A 14,478-nucleotide genomic window follows, 5' to 3' on the forward strand; every position below is an offset into this window, starting at 1 on the left:
TCCTCGTTTCGTCACTTCCTGCCGGAAGCGGAAGTCGCGGCGTCTGCGGCCGGAGACACGGCGGCCCGGGCGGGGGGCGGTGGGGCGATGTCGGCCAGTGCCGTCTACGTGCTGGACCTGAAGGGGAAGGTGAGGCCCGGGGAGCGGCGGGGCCGAAGTGGAGGGGCCTCCCTCGCCCCGGGCTGCTGAGGGCGTCGGGCACGCTCCGCGCCGTGAGGGGCCCCGGCATGGCGGGGGTCCCCCGGGCCTTGCTGGGGTCTGCGGGAGCCGCTGTCCCCTCCCCGGCAGCTCCCTGGTGCCAGCCCCAGCTCTGCGTGGCACTGCGGGTCCTTGCTGTGACAGGGGAGCCGTGGCCCGTGTCTCCGCCGTTACGGATGCTGAGGGAGGCGGCAGCTGATAGATGCGCCAGCAGGGCCCCTGGGCATCCCGCCGGGGGTAATTAATCTCTGCCGTAACTGGAGGTAGTTTGTCTCAGAGGAGTTGTATGTTTTCCCATCTTAAAAGCATTATTAGGGTGTGTGCGGCAAAGCTGAAGAATAACTCTGGAAAATATAAATACATGAGTTTGCAGTGAAAGATTAGGATTTACATTCTAATCAGCGAAGTATTTTGGCATTGTGATTTGCATTTGTAATATGGATAAAGGCTAGAGTAAAGCTTGGCGACTTTTTAAAAGTTACTTAAAGAGGCCTTCCAAATACCTTGTGTGTTGGTCTTGCATGGTAACATCACCTCGTGAAAGAGAAAAAAAAAATTGAAGGATTTTGTTCTTCTCTTTATAGGTTCTTATCTGTCGGAATTACCGTGGAGATGTGGACATGTCAGAGGTGGAGCATTTCATGCCAATCCTTATGGAAAAGGAAGAAGAGGGGACACTTTCTCCTATTCTAGCACATGGAGGAGTTCGTTTTATGTGGATTAAACATAACAACCTATATCGTATCCTTTGTACTGCACGTAGCTCACAGATGCTGACATGCCAAGTGCTGCTGCATTAATGTGGTTTGTGTCTAAATGCAAACCTTGAGAATGGGCACAGTGAAAGGGGGAGGCTCTGTTAGATAAAGTCGTTTTATGCTTTACATAGTGTAAGGTGCACCGGCAGCACAGGATGTAGAAAAGTATTTCTGTTAATTTTACTCTCATAAATTATTTTTGGAATGTTTATCTTCATATTTTGTTAGGCCAGAGGTATTGTTAATTAAATAACTCATAGGTTTTTGGCCAACCCTAGTTGCCTAAGGCTTTTAAAAATGCACTTAGTAACTAACATTTTTTTGAATGGTGTCTCTGAATGCATGTTCCTGAACATCCTTTATCAGTTGTTGCAACTTCTAAGAAAAATGCTTGTGTATCACTGGTGTTTTCATTTTTATATAAAGTAGTTCAGGTGAGTGTGACATTTCAAAAGTAACCTCTGTTGTCTTTTCAGTTCACCCTAAATCTGCTCTAAATAGACGTGCATAAAGCTTTCACATTTTTAAAGAACTTTATGGTAATAGCATTTTTACTTCATATTTGATTATTTTGTAGAACTATCTTCCTAACCACTAATAATGGAATTGATATTTTGTAGCTGAGTAGGCAAAGGATGTGACACAATGCTGTAAGTAGTTGCACAAGACCTGAGAACACAGAGGAGAATTGTGAACTTGATGCATGAGTAGTGGCTTATCATATAGATTCTGCCTTTGGTTCGTCTGTACCTGGCATGAAAAATATTTTCTCCAGAATAAATATTTTTCATAACGCTTAGAGTTCCTACTAAGATTCTCTAGCTTTTAATTGAGGTGGGTTTTCTGAGGCTGATCTTCTGAACAGAATGCTGTTTGTGAGTTACAGGGTTTGGTTTGGGACTTTTAAAAAATTATTATTTTAGATGTAAGAATACATTCTGAACATTCAAGAATACATTCTTCCTCAGTTAATGTTCTTCTTCCCCTCCCTCCTGTCATTTTGTTCCAGGTTTTTTCTGAATATTTCAAGGAGTTGGAAGAAGAGAGCATTAGGGATAATTTTGTTATTATTTATGAGTTGTTAGATGAGCTTATGGATTTTGGTTATCCACAAACCACCGATAGTAAAATTTTACAAGAGTAAGTATCATTCTGCATCACTTAATGACAAACTCCTTGGAAAGTTTTGAGCATTCTTCCATAAGCAAACAAACGTTTCGGCTTGGTCTAGTTGTCAGAAAAATTAATTTTCATTTTTTTCATACCAATTATGTGGCTGTAAAGGTACATCACTCAGGAAGGTCACAAACTTGAAACTGGAGCTCCACGTCCACCTGCCACAGTTACCAATGCTGTTTCATGGAGATCGGAAGGGATAAAATACAGGAAAAATGAAGTGTTCCTGGATGTTATAGAGTCCGTTAACCTTTTGGTGAGTACCATTAACTTGAAATGAGAATTCTAATAGGAAGTGTTGGAAAGGGCTTATTGTCTGAAAGCCTGCAAGGGTACAATTAACAAGTCCGACTGACTGTGGCTAGTGTACTGTGATGCTCAAAACAACGTCAGTCGTTAAGACTGAGCACCCGTAAGGACATCCAGAGGACAAATAATGCTTTACTTGGACATACTGCAGATTTTTGGTACATCCTTTCCCCCTCCGTCTGTGCCCATCACCTCCCTGATCTAATTCTATTCTACTGGGTTAATTTCTTCGGAGAAAAACATCCAAGAGAGCTTGGGATGTGGGGATGGGGTGAGAGCATTGTGGGATGTCACAGCATATCACATGGGAGCAATCTTACCTTTCTTTTTGTTTTTGTTAGGTCAGTGCCAACGGAAATGTACTACGGAGTGAGATCGTTGGATCCATTAAAATGCGAGTCTTTCTCTCGGGAATGCCAGAGCTGCGCCTTGGTTTAAATGACAAAGTTCTCTTTGATAATACAGGCCGTGAGTATTTCAGTGGTATCTCGATAATCATGAAAGATGTTATCTGGAGTCTTAAGTTTTGGAACGCTTGAGGTTCGACGAAAAGGATTTGTTCTGAGATTATAGAAATACTCCCTTTATCAGTGTAGAAAACCTCATCAGCTCTTGTGTGTGTGTGACAGTACCAAGCAAAGATGGAACACCATGGTAATAGGTGGTAACCATCAGGGCTTCCTCATCTCTTCTTTTCTCTGGGACTTCTGTAGTCCTAAAAACCTATAGCAAGCTGAAAAAAGGATTGGCTAAAAGGGAGGAATGTCAGCAGACAACTGCTTTGGTGTGTAACTGCCTGTGATGAGGCATCGGACAGAATTTGCGTAGCACCTTGAAATGTGTATTTTCTGCTAGGTGGCAAAAGTAAATCAGTAGAACTGGAAGATGTAAAGTTTCACCAGTGTGTTCGTCTCTCTCGCTTTGAAAACGACAGGACAATTTCTTTCATTCCGCCTGATGGAGAGTTTGAACTCATGTCATATCGTCTTAATACCCATGTAAGTCTGGATGTTTGCATTTTTTTATATGATAATGTTTTAGATTGTAGGCAAAATTGCTAACAGCTTTCCCTTATTTTTTTTTTTTCCTTAAAGTATGGGCAGCATAGTAGTTTTCAAGTCAACCGTTAATAGCAAAGCTTTGTGCTCTTTTTGGAGGAAGTAAGAATGAGTTTAGAAATAACTTGGCAGTAAGTCTCTGTCTTTTCAACTACTATTGAAACTGGTTCTGAAATAACCGTTCCTGTGATGATTTTTTTTTTTTTTAAGCTAAGTACATGATGAAATGGCAGTGTAGCAATTCATTGTGCTTGACAACAGCAGTGTTTATGTGATTTAATTTTATTAGAGTATGCTAGCCACAGTGGTAAGGATAGCTTTCCTTTCAGAAAAGGAAAAATTCAATATAGAGAAGGTCTGTGATATGCAACTGTGACAGGAGACAACAAATAAAAAGTTTAGTATTTTTTATTTTAAGGGGAGTAGTTTGCATTAGAGTTGTTTTTAGGGCTTGTCATAGTTCAGTCCCTAGCGTGTTAAATTACTAAATATTTTGGAATGCAAGTGTTTGTTATTAGGGCTTAGTCTGAGACATACCTTTTTAAGCCTGTAATTCTTGCAACACTTGATCATTAGTATATCAACACTTGCTCATTTGTATAATTTTTTTTTTTTTTTTAAATAAGGACACAACTTGTTTGTCATTTTGAACACCACAGACTTTCTGTTTTCTGTGGGGTTCCCATGTTGAGTGTAGCTTTATGGGGAAGCAACGTTTTCATGACCGTGTCAAAGTAAAACCTACAGCTGTGAAGTGTTTTTCCCCATTAGGTAAAACCACTGATCTGGATTGAGTCTGTGATTGAAAAACATTCCCACAGCCGCATCGAATACATGATCAAGGTCAGAAGTTCTAAAATAATTCTGGCTAATTTTAGTCTTCTCTTTCATTTGTTTTCAAAGCTTGACCACCAGTCTGTGCATTTTTGTACAAGTATTTAGTATTTCTGTGGGACTTGCATCTTTTCAAAAACTTCGTTTGTAAGTTATGATCTCTGTGTTACAGTTCTGTTTCTCAGTACGTAGGTTGGGGTGGAGGGGATTGTGTCTCTCAGCTCTCTGAACTCACTAGGATAATGGAAATATTTAGAGGCCTGTTTTTCTGATTTTTACTTTTTTCTTTCTTCTTTAGGCAAAAAGTCAATTTAAGCGTAGATCAACTGCCAACAATGTGGAGATTCACATTCCAGTTCCAAACGATGCGGACTCGCCAAAGTTTAAAACCACTGTTGGAAGTGTCAAATGGGTTCCAGAGAACAGTGAAATTGTCTGGTCCATTAAATCTTTTCCAGTAAGTGTTATTTTTAGTCTTATTGCCTAATAGTGTAATAATTACTTAATATTTTATGCACGTTCATACTCTGCCTAAAGCAAATTCTAATAGTTATCAGACAAGTAGTACTGACCCCTTCCTCTTCCCCCTTGGATGAGGGCTTGGAACGTGCTAATAAATGTTTGAGATACTGTTGTTTATATTTTTTTTTGTTTTGTTTTTAACTGGGATAGTTTTTCAGAACTGGGTTAGAGAGCAGATTTTTGAGCGATGTCTGAGGATGGTGTAATCCCTTGGCCTCGATTTAGCAGCAGCTGTTTCAGTTTGTCAGATTGTGCTTCTTGGGTGGTTCCATGAGCATGAGCTCTTGCAAATGTTGATGGGGTGGTAGTACAGCAGTCTGTCACCACGCAATCAGAATGGTCAGTGGCACCAAAAAAACTGAACTTTTTTTTTTTATTTTCCTCTCGTCTTTGAGTATGAAGCTGGTCTTAATTTGATCTGCATCTTAAAAAAAAAAAAAAAAGTAGTTTAAAATAAAAACAAATGTTCACTTTTAAGCCCTAGAGAAGAGCTGAAATGAATAGTGGAGTTCAACAATTTGACATTAAGAAAATCATGTGTATTGTGGCAAGGGTTTTTTTATTTTTTTGTTTCAAGAAAAAAATGTCCCTTTTGGGTAGGGTGGAAAAGAATACCTGATGAGAGCTCACTTTGGACTTCCAAGTGTTGAAGCTGAAGATAAGGAAGGAAAACCCCCCATTAGTGTAAAGTTTGAGATTCCGTATTTCACCACTTCAGGAATCCAGGTTAGTAGTTGCAAATAGCAGTACTGATAAGTTAACACGCCAGGCTCTTCACATGCAAGTTTTTTCTCATCTTCTTGATAATTCCTGTTCAATGTTATCCATAAAACACATTTTTGACCAAATTTTTTTTTTCTTTTTTGCTAAATACCGTTTGGCGGAAATGGGAAATTTGATTTCTGAACACATCTTTCTTTCCAGGTTCGCTACTTGAAGATAATTGAGAAGAGTGGCTATCAGGCTCTCCCGTGGGTTCGTTACATTACCCAGAATGGAGGTAAATGGAAGGCAAGAGACTGTAGATGTCTCCAACTTGCATGTTTTGTTTCTCCAGCATACACCTACAAATCAAAACACACAAAACCAGTTTGCTCGTGTCCTTGATTATCAAACTGTATGGTTTAGATATGTGTTAGATTAAGGTGTGCTGCTTTTTCCAGTCACCTTTTTTGATGTCTGAATGAAAGACCCAGTGGGATAGTTCAGTAATGCTGTTCCAGGATTTTGTAATTAAGCTGGGATTCAGTGAGATTTTTGAAATAGAAAATTAAAAAGAAATTGCTTACACACATCATTCTGCCAGCTTTAAGATGCATAAGACACTGTCTACTAAAAGGTACTAGATCATTTGCGAGTAAAAGCAGTGGGAGGTTTTTTTTGTTGGTTGGTTTTGTTTTTTTTTTTCTTTGTTTCTGCTAACTAACCGGCTTGGAAGCACGAATGCCTGCAGTTACCTTAATTGCTTCAGAGCCCATTTTCATGGCCATTCTACACAAAAATCTGGTTTTATTTTATATTGCTTCATCACAATTTGCTGATCTGCTTTACTGCCTTTAGTGAGACAGGTTACTAAAACTGGCTTTTTGTTTTTTTCCTTTTTGCAGACTACCAGCTTCGAACACAGTAAAACACCTCGTAGGCACCACAGACGACAAAACTTCAGGCCTAGAATTTGTTTGCAGAAGCTTCTGTGGTACTGAGAGCTGTGAATGTTGTTGCCAAGGGTCTTGTTTCTGCAATCTTGGATTGGCAGGAGAAAGATTGGAAAATTACTGTTTTCAATAATGTGTTTGAGCATTTGAACCATTAGTATTGATTGCGTGAATATTTATTTCATTCTTAGAACATGCTGATCTTGCTGCTAAATGCTAATTACATTAGGAGTAGCAGTTACCTTGAGGAGCCAGGAATACAGAATGAACCTTGAGAATGTCTTGTCAATGCCTTGTCCGTTACATTCGCAAAATTTCTAGTATTCGTATTTTAGGATCTCTAAAGACATTGGCAGCATTATGCTACAAATTAGGGAGACGATTGTGCAATTAAATGACTGCTGAACACTTAGTTGTATTTAGCCCAAGGTATTTATTTTTTTCTGGGCATATGGGTGCCTTAACTCATTCAAAGCTCTGTTAACTTATAAAAATTTGCAGAATATGAGTTAAAAGTATCTCAACTCCCAAAATACTATTGGCTCTTTTTGCATGGTTTCAAACCAATTAATCTGACAGAACAACTTCAAGTGAAGGGTTTGGAAACAAAAATATGGGTTTGTTAAAGACTAAGTTAACTGAGGACAAGAGATCACAGAAGTAAATGTCTCTGGGAGCACCTCTGTGGAAGCATGATGATTGCTAGCTCAAGATAGTCGAAATGCAGATGGAAGAGTTTCAACCCTGTAATACCCTTAGGGCATGGAAACCCTATGCCAATTGACTAGTATTTGCTTTTTTTTTTTTAATTTCTATTTGTAAAACAAGTTCAAAACTGTAATATGTAGATTAATTATTAAAAAAAGACCAAAACAATTTTGGAGGTGATGAAATTTGGTAGGAAGATTGTGGTTTATTATCATTATTTTTCCAGATAATACTGCAACCTCTTCCTGAAAATTGTTTATGAAGAGGCTGATAAAAATACAGTTGCCATCTTTGTTCCAGCTTGCCTTTGTGTTAATTTAGGGCAAATGTTTGCCTCTTTTGCTGTAGTTCACTAGAATTGTTTAACTTTATTTGCCCTAAGGGGGATGCTTTCTTTCTCAGTCTTTTCCATTTGTAAACAGCTATTACTATAACTTCCTGGCAGAATGGGTAACAGTTCAGAATGTTATACTTAAAGGTATTATTTTTTTTACATGCCATCTCATTTTTTTCTGAGAAGCTAAGATTGGCATGGGTGTACATAATTATTTTGATTTTTCAGAAGAATTTTGACGGTTATCAGTATTTTCTTTAAACAATTTTTAGAACATTTTGGTTTGAATTTAGTCCTCCTGACAGATGCGAAACCAAAACCATCAATATCTAAATACATGTCTGCAAACGTGATGTGATACACCGTGCGCAAGGTTCTCCACACCTCTCTGACAGTCCTTGACTCACCCACAAGATTGAGAAGATATTTCATTGTCCCCACTAAATCCTTGTAGACTATATATAGAGATACACCTGTGTACACAGTATATACTATTAGCAAAAAATCAACTGTTCCCCAGAGATGCAGGTGCTGTAACATTACGGGAAGATCTGCCTCGGAAGGGACCGATCCCTGGAGGTATCTAGGCAATAACCAGACCTCTGGTTAGGCAACGCGAGGTGTGGACGTGTGTATTCTGGAGTAAGGTTACTGTATTTGTCACCCAACAAGCTTGATGTTGAAACAAATTAAATCATCTTGTTCAAGATTTTGGTCCCACTACTCATTTTCATTTGAACAATTAAGCTTATGACTGGACTAAACATTTTTATATTAAAACTGTAACTGGTTGACAAATCACTTTCTGATGGCTCTGTTCTTCAAAGTGTTCAATTATTTGCCTGTAAAATGTGACTTTAATAGCTTCATTTGTTTTCCTGTTGAAGGTTGCATCTTGTGCACCAGAACAGTGTTTTCTCATAATTTGTCCAAATTTTACTCTGTTTTGACAGTGGGGCATCAGCTGTGCTTGTGCAGGAAGTAATAAAGGGCAGAAAGTCCTCTTTGAATCAGTTGAACTTCACTTGCTCTTTTTTTTCAGTTTGATTTACAGCAAGCTGTAGCCTCTAGAGTACCTTCAGTTGTTCTGCTGTGAGGCCTGGATAAGTGGAACTGAACTTCATAAAAGCAGAGAGTATTCATATTCCTGATTTACTTACCAAATACTGGCAAAATCTTTTCTATTGTTCTCAGCAAAATTTGCCCATGCATTGTAAAATCAGTGCTTATTAGCACCCTCTGTTTCAGAAAGCAAAAGAAAAAAATCCAGTTCTTCATCTCATCCAGGGTCCCGGTGTACTTACGCAGGCATAAAGGCAGGACCAGCTGTGATCTTATTCTAGCACTAGCTCTTGTCCAAGGAGTAAATTTTTTTTTTTTGTAAGTTTTGTTCTTAGAGCAACTGCTCAGTCCTTATCTTGATGGTTTCTCTTCTCTGCCTAACGTGGAAAAATGTAAATTTGATGGTTTGTCACTATGTTACAGGTAAGTGCCTAACATAAAATACTTTTAAAAGACAATTTGCATAATTCAAATAAGCAGTAAAGTGTCTCATCGGTGTTTCCATCTTGACGTGGTTTCATAGCTGTGTTATCTGGAATTTGGAACATTAAAAGACTAAACTTAGAACGCGTTTCTATTCCTAATACAAAGCCAGCAATGTTTCAGTGTTCTCCACAGCCTTGTTTTTGTGATGAGGTGAGAAGCAGGCTGGGTTTTTCTGAGCAATCTTAAGTGTGTTTTCCCCTGCTCTATCCTGGACACGACCTGCTGGCTCAGACGATTCCACCAGCAGGAAGCATCCCCCTCTCCCTCCCCTGCACGCACAACTGTAACCTCGTTTACGCATTATTTAATTGCGAACAGATTAGATAGCTGTTCCTCAAGGTGCGTCAGCGGCGCTCCCCCACCGGAGTCAATAGGTAGTTTTACTTCCTGTAGTGGTGCGTGTGTGTATCTTGGCTTTCTTAGAATGAAAGATTGCAACAAACTACTACGTGTTTCTTTTTTGATCCTCCCCCCACGGCCAGTTCTGCCAGTAGATGGCATTCTGAGCATGCTGCGTGCTCCCCAGTAATTACCTGAGAGTCGTACGCTCACACCCTAGGTGCAAAATGTGTCACTTGATTTGCAAGGTATTCGGTTTAGTTCTTGTGAGTTCATTAAAAAACCCACAAACCTATGATTTTTTTTTTTTTCGGCTTATGCAATATGATTTTTGGAGTTCAGTAACTTCTCAATTATTTGACAGTTCTCTCTTAACGTTTTTATTTCTGTTACTCTCCTGTGGCTGATAAGGGCAACCCTGTGAGACAGCGGAGAGGGCATCGGCACAAAGGGAAGGGACGAGCCGCTCCGCAGTGCCACAGGAGCAGCTACTCGGAGTTGTACCTTGGTGGGGTTGGGCATTGCTGGGTCAGAAATTAAGACTCAGCTGGTGGTCTGGAAGCTCCTGTTTGATACAACATATGAGAGAGAGAATGTGGGGTTCCCCACACCCCCCCTTGATTACCTCTAGAGAAAACTGGTTTTGTCTTGGTAAAAGAAGGCAGAACCTACCTCCCAATCAAATAAGACGGGTGCATTAAAAAAGCTTCATCCCACCTCTGTCTTCCAGCTGGAGTGGGTCTTTTGTTGGTTTTCTCTTATGTGTTCCTACCCTCACTCCTCACTGCCGTGCTTTTATTCCTGTATACTGTTGGGGTTGCTTATATTTCCTTCCTGCCTCTAATCTGAGCTGGGTTTGCCTACAAAACATTCCTACACATAGATAGACTTTATCCATAGTGGGTTTGTCTTGGGTTAAGAGATTGCACCTGTTTATTTCTGAATTTATACTCTGTGACAAGAAATGGGCTAAACCTTGGCACCTCTATCTTTATCTTGTGCCAAATGCAGTATGTTGCAATTTGTTCGGTGCTTTTTTTTTTTCTTTTTCCCCTCTGTGGTTGACACCCACTGCTGTTTGTAATTTCAGCAGCCCTGGCACTGTGAGGGTTGATGGCCTTGCAGAAAATAGCGTGAGAGAGCAAAGTTAAGGGACAATATGAATAATCTTAATTGCTATGGTAATTAATTATATGACAATGTCATTTATGCTACGGGAGAAGTTGTACTGAAATCACAAACAATCATAAACCCTGTTTTCCACTGAATTTTGTGCAATCCAGAGTGTTCTACAAGTCATGCCCTCCCTACACACAGATAAAACTTGTTTCTCTTGTAGTTACGGCACAATGTCTTGACTCAGCGTTTATGAAAGCGGAGTTAGTCACATCTCTCACTCTAGTCAGATGCAGGAGGTTCCCTTTTGTAGTTATTTCACTTTGTCATTAGCGCGTTAGTTAAAGACTTTGAGTCCTTCTGCATTTCCTCCCTTCCCGGGGCTGGTGAACTGGGCTGTAACTCTGATCTCCGGCTTCGGCCGCGCAGGGTCTGTGTGCGGATCGTGGCCAGCTCTGGGTGGGGGCCCTTCACGACGTGACCACTGCTCTGGGCAGCAGCGCGTCCGGCTCCGCTCCTTGCGCGCCAGTTCCTAAACACAAAAACGTAATGTGTTTTTAAAGATAGGAGTTGTAGCTACACTCCATTCTGTGTTTGTTCTCCTGAAAATGAAGGATTCTTGTTTTATTAGGCTACGGTCTGGGCTAAGTTCCCAGGAACATGGTGCAAACAGCCATCTGAAATTGAGATTGTCGATGGCCCTGCGAAATCAATGGCATTGCACAGGAAGATTAAAGCCACTTTTCCCACTTCAGCTGTTCTGCTGCTCTGTGGTTCTTGGCAGACTGGTTGAACCAGAGGCTTTGGATAATTTTGAATTTTATGCCCAGCTTAACCTTATGACCTTCCTTTTCTTCTCCCTTCAAGCTGCCAGCATCTCTTCGTGCTCATTCTGGTCTTGTTGACTGCCCTGGCAGTTGCAGCATTGCACTGATGCAACTTCATTGTGCTGTAGGTGGAATTACACTGGGTTGTTCTCAAAAAATTACGAACTTGAACCTGGAGTCTCCAAGTTCATTTGCAGGCTGATGGTCAAATAAATAAGCAGAAACAGGCCTGAATCAAATGATCAGCAACGTGAAGAACAAGACGCTCCCAAAGTCAGCGTGCTGGGCTACGGCCTGTTCTGGAGAAAGTTTTGTAGGCTTAGTTCAAATCTTGGCTGTGGATTTGTACCTTGGATCAAAGTTTTGTTGCAGGCCCTTCTCCAATATAAAGCAAAGAAACGTAAAACAACAAATATCTAGTGAAATCCAAACACAATCTGCTCTATGTTATGCTACAAAAATGAATGAACTCTGCCTCCCACCCTCTCCCACTGTGCCTTGTTGTGAATAAGCACTGCTCAAAGGAAACTATCGCAAGAAGTTCTGCCTCTTTCCAGCAGGAATAACAATTGAGCAAGGAAAAACGCTGACTAGTTTTATCTCTGCTCTTCCAGTTGGGCAGGTATAGGTGAAGCGCAGATGGGGTCTTTTAAGTTGAATTGAAAGGAATCACTCTCAGCACAGAACTAAAGCACAAATATTCAATTATAAGGTTTTTAAAATGTCCTTCATAAGGAGCATCCTATACCTCATTTGAGACTTTCTTAGACCATCTGAAGGAGCATGGTTGTTACACGACAGATTTTGAAGGGTAGAAGAATATCTAGGGAAAGCAGGCAGACTAGGTTCACTCCCTAAATCTGCTATTTATGAATCTTTAAACCACTGGGTTAAAGTCACTGCTGTACCCCTTGGATCACAAGGAAGGCTCCGCCGAGTGGCTCCTTATGGGCAGGCTCTGGATTGCACTGTTGGGGAAACCAGGTGTGGAGCCTATGCTCCAAATCAGAGAGAGGACAAATTTTACTCTGAGTTATTCCACTTTAAACCTTAGTTAAAGAGCTTGTAGAAGCTGCTGGTTTCTACACATGTTCTGGTGGGTGTAAGTGTGCTCCTGCACCAGCAGGGAATGAGGGATTCAAGAATCCCATAAAGTCCAGGAGAGAGCAGAGGTGCTGAGTTTCTTGTCATATCAAGATGTAGGAGGCTTTGTTGTAAGGGCTTTGTGAGTGGGCTGGCAAAAACCTGTTGGGTGCTGGGTAGATCTCGACTGTGGTTTAGAAATAGATGGTTAAGAGGTAATATAGAGCCCAAATCCAGCTGTGGTTTTATATTTTCAATAAGTTTTTTCACAAAGCTCCTGGAGTGCTGCGTTCCAGGCTGCGCACCCGTGACCGCTGCAGTCTGGCCAAGGAGATGCGACAAAGCTACAAAGACAGGAAGAGTTTGAAGAGACTTCAGTGTAAAAGTTGGAAAAAAGGCTTGGGGGGAAAGGATACGAATGAGGTCTGTTTAGAAATGCCAATGTTATAAACAAATGAAATCTGCTTTTTCATCTTCAAACGTAAAAAACCAGTCTATAAAGTTGAAAAGGAATGTGTTTAAAATTGACAAAAGAAAATATTGCAGTGTGAAATTCCACCTTTTCACTGTATTTGTTTAGAAAAGGACTTATCAGTCAAGCACTGCCCCACACCAGAGGTAGGAACCCTTTGCTAACAGAGCTGAGCTCTCATCTACGTTCCAGCCACCTCTAATTACTCCCTGACCAGTAGCAAGCACATGGCTGCAGAACAAGTGTTTATTTTCTTTCTTGCTTATTTATTAATACAAAAGCACAAGACAGAGCGCTTCTACGTGTTGTGAACTCTACAATTGTTAAAGTTTCCGAGAGGTCACGAGGGTCCCAGATAACATTAGCAGCTAAGTGCTATGTTGTCCTTTTGTGTTATCAACAGGAAACATCTTTACCAGCACAGGAACTACAGCTTTGTAATTGGCCTGGTGCAAGAACATGACAGTATTTTCTCATCCAATCAGGACTCGGATATTTTGGGAGCTGGTATATAAAGCTCACAGCACACAGTGTCTTTTGGACATTAGGAACAGGTTCATGTCAGAAATCAGTGTGCTTTGCTATTTTAGTAGTTGCTATAGTTGCAGCATGAATGATTTTTCTTGCCCTGCACGGTTCAGGGTGGTATTTCATTACAGTTCATATGTATATTTTTATTATTTGAGTGCAGATGGACATATCTCAAGTAATTAACGTGGTGATATAAGTCTTGTAACGAAGCCTTTAGCAAATAAACAACGAATCCATAAATCATATCAATGCAGGCCTTGTTTAGCTTTCATTAAATACCCACAGATTTCTCTGGTGCAGGGTTGAGCTCTATCCAAGCAAATTTCAGATTCACTAGATGATAAAATGTTATATTTGGGCTCTGAAATAAGAAGCGTTCCATGCACTGAATGATCTATGTGTTGAAAGGAGCAGCCCTTCTGCCTCATGCAGTTAATGGCAAAAAAGTCCACTAACATCTAAAACTAGTATTAGATCAGAGAAAATAGCATTTAAATGGAGCTGTAAAGAGCTGAGCTGGAAGGGGGCCAATATTGCAATTAATATTCTGTACAGAATTACACCACTTGCTGATTATAGCAAACCTCATTCAGACCATTCGATAAAGCTGGAGTGTTTTTTTCCATAGCTGCCGTCACTGTTTTGATCCAAAGTAACTCTAATTACTGTGAAGGGAAAAATGACGACAACAAAACCCCAGCATGAGCATAGCCCAAAATATGTCCTGAAAAGTGCAGAGTGAGAAATTCTAATAACTGGAGGTTCATTTTAATCCTTCAGAATAAACAGCACTATACACCCTTTACTGCACTAATCCATGGCTGCTTTTATAGAGTTCCCAAAGTCAGATTTTCTAATTTCCACTCTTATTACAATTTTTCTTAAACACCCCTTGACTTCAGAAACCCATGGGATTTCTGTAGAGCAAATTTGTCGGTAGAGATGGGCGAAGAGATGATTTTGTTATTGATAAAACTGACTTCTATGAGGAAAGTCAGGATTTTGTTTTC

The 14,478-nt window shown here is 40.3% G+C and overlaps 1 protein-coding gene across 2 annotated transcripts; it reads left to right on the top strand.

Annotated features, from left to right (window-relative positions):
• Positions 1 to 33: 33 nt before the first annotated feature.
• Positions 34 to 8,350, top strand: AP1M1 (adaptor related protein complex 1 subunit mu 1). 2 transcript variants are annotated; one of them, XM_074851422.1, is made up of 12 exons: positions 34 to 129; positions 783 to 939; positions 1,323 to 1,390; positions 1,966 to 2,096; positions 2,241 to 2,388; positions 2,783 to 2,909; positions 3,297 to 3,439; positions 4,271 to 4,342; positions 4,632 to 4,790; positions 5,456 to 5,581; positions 5,780 to 5,855; positions 6,463 to 8,350. In XM_074851422.1, exons 1-12 carry the CDS (start codon positions 88 to 90, stop codon positions 6,483 to 6,485), a joined length of 1,272 nt encoding a protein of 423 aa, XP_074707523.1. In that variant the 5' UTR covers positions 34 to 87; the 3' UTR covers positions 6,486 to 8,350. The 2 variants fall into 2 exon arrangements, with proteins under 2 accessions (XP_074707523.1, XP_074707524.1); XM_074851423.1 differs by lacking the exon at positions 34 to 129 and adding an exon at positions 158 to 461.
• Positions 8,351 to 14,478: the final 6,128 nt, after the last annotated feature.

This window comes from Strix uralensis, chromosome 27 (assembly GCF_047716275.1).
Source record: "Strix uralensis isolate ZFMK-TIS-50842 chromosome 27, bStrUra1, whole genome shotgun sequence".
Taxonomy (NCBI): Eukaryota; Metazoa; Chordata; class Aves; order Strigiformes; family Strigidae; genus Strix; species Strix uralensis.

Bases quoted from the DNA above. Each gene is read 5' to 3' on its own strand.
- AP1M1 (XM_074851422.1), top strand. From the start codon at position 88: ATGTCGGCCAGTGCCGTCTACGTGCTGGACCTGAAGGGGAAG. The intron at 940-1,322 runs GTATCCTTTGTA...ATCCTTTATCAG, and splicing joins TAAACATAACAACCTATATC to TTGTTGCAACTTCTAAGAAA. The intron at 1,391-1,965 runs GTGAGTGTGACA...ATTTTGTTCCAG, and splicing joins TTTTATATAAAGTAGTTCAG to GTTTTTTCTGAATATTTCAA.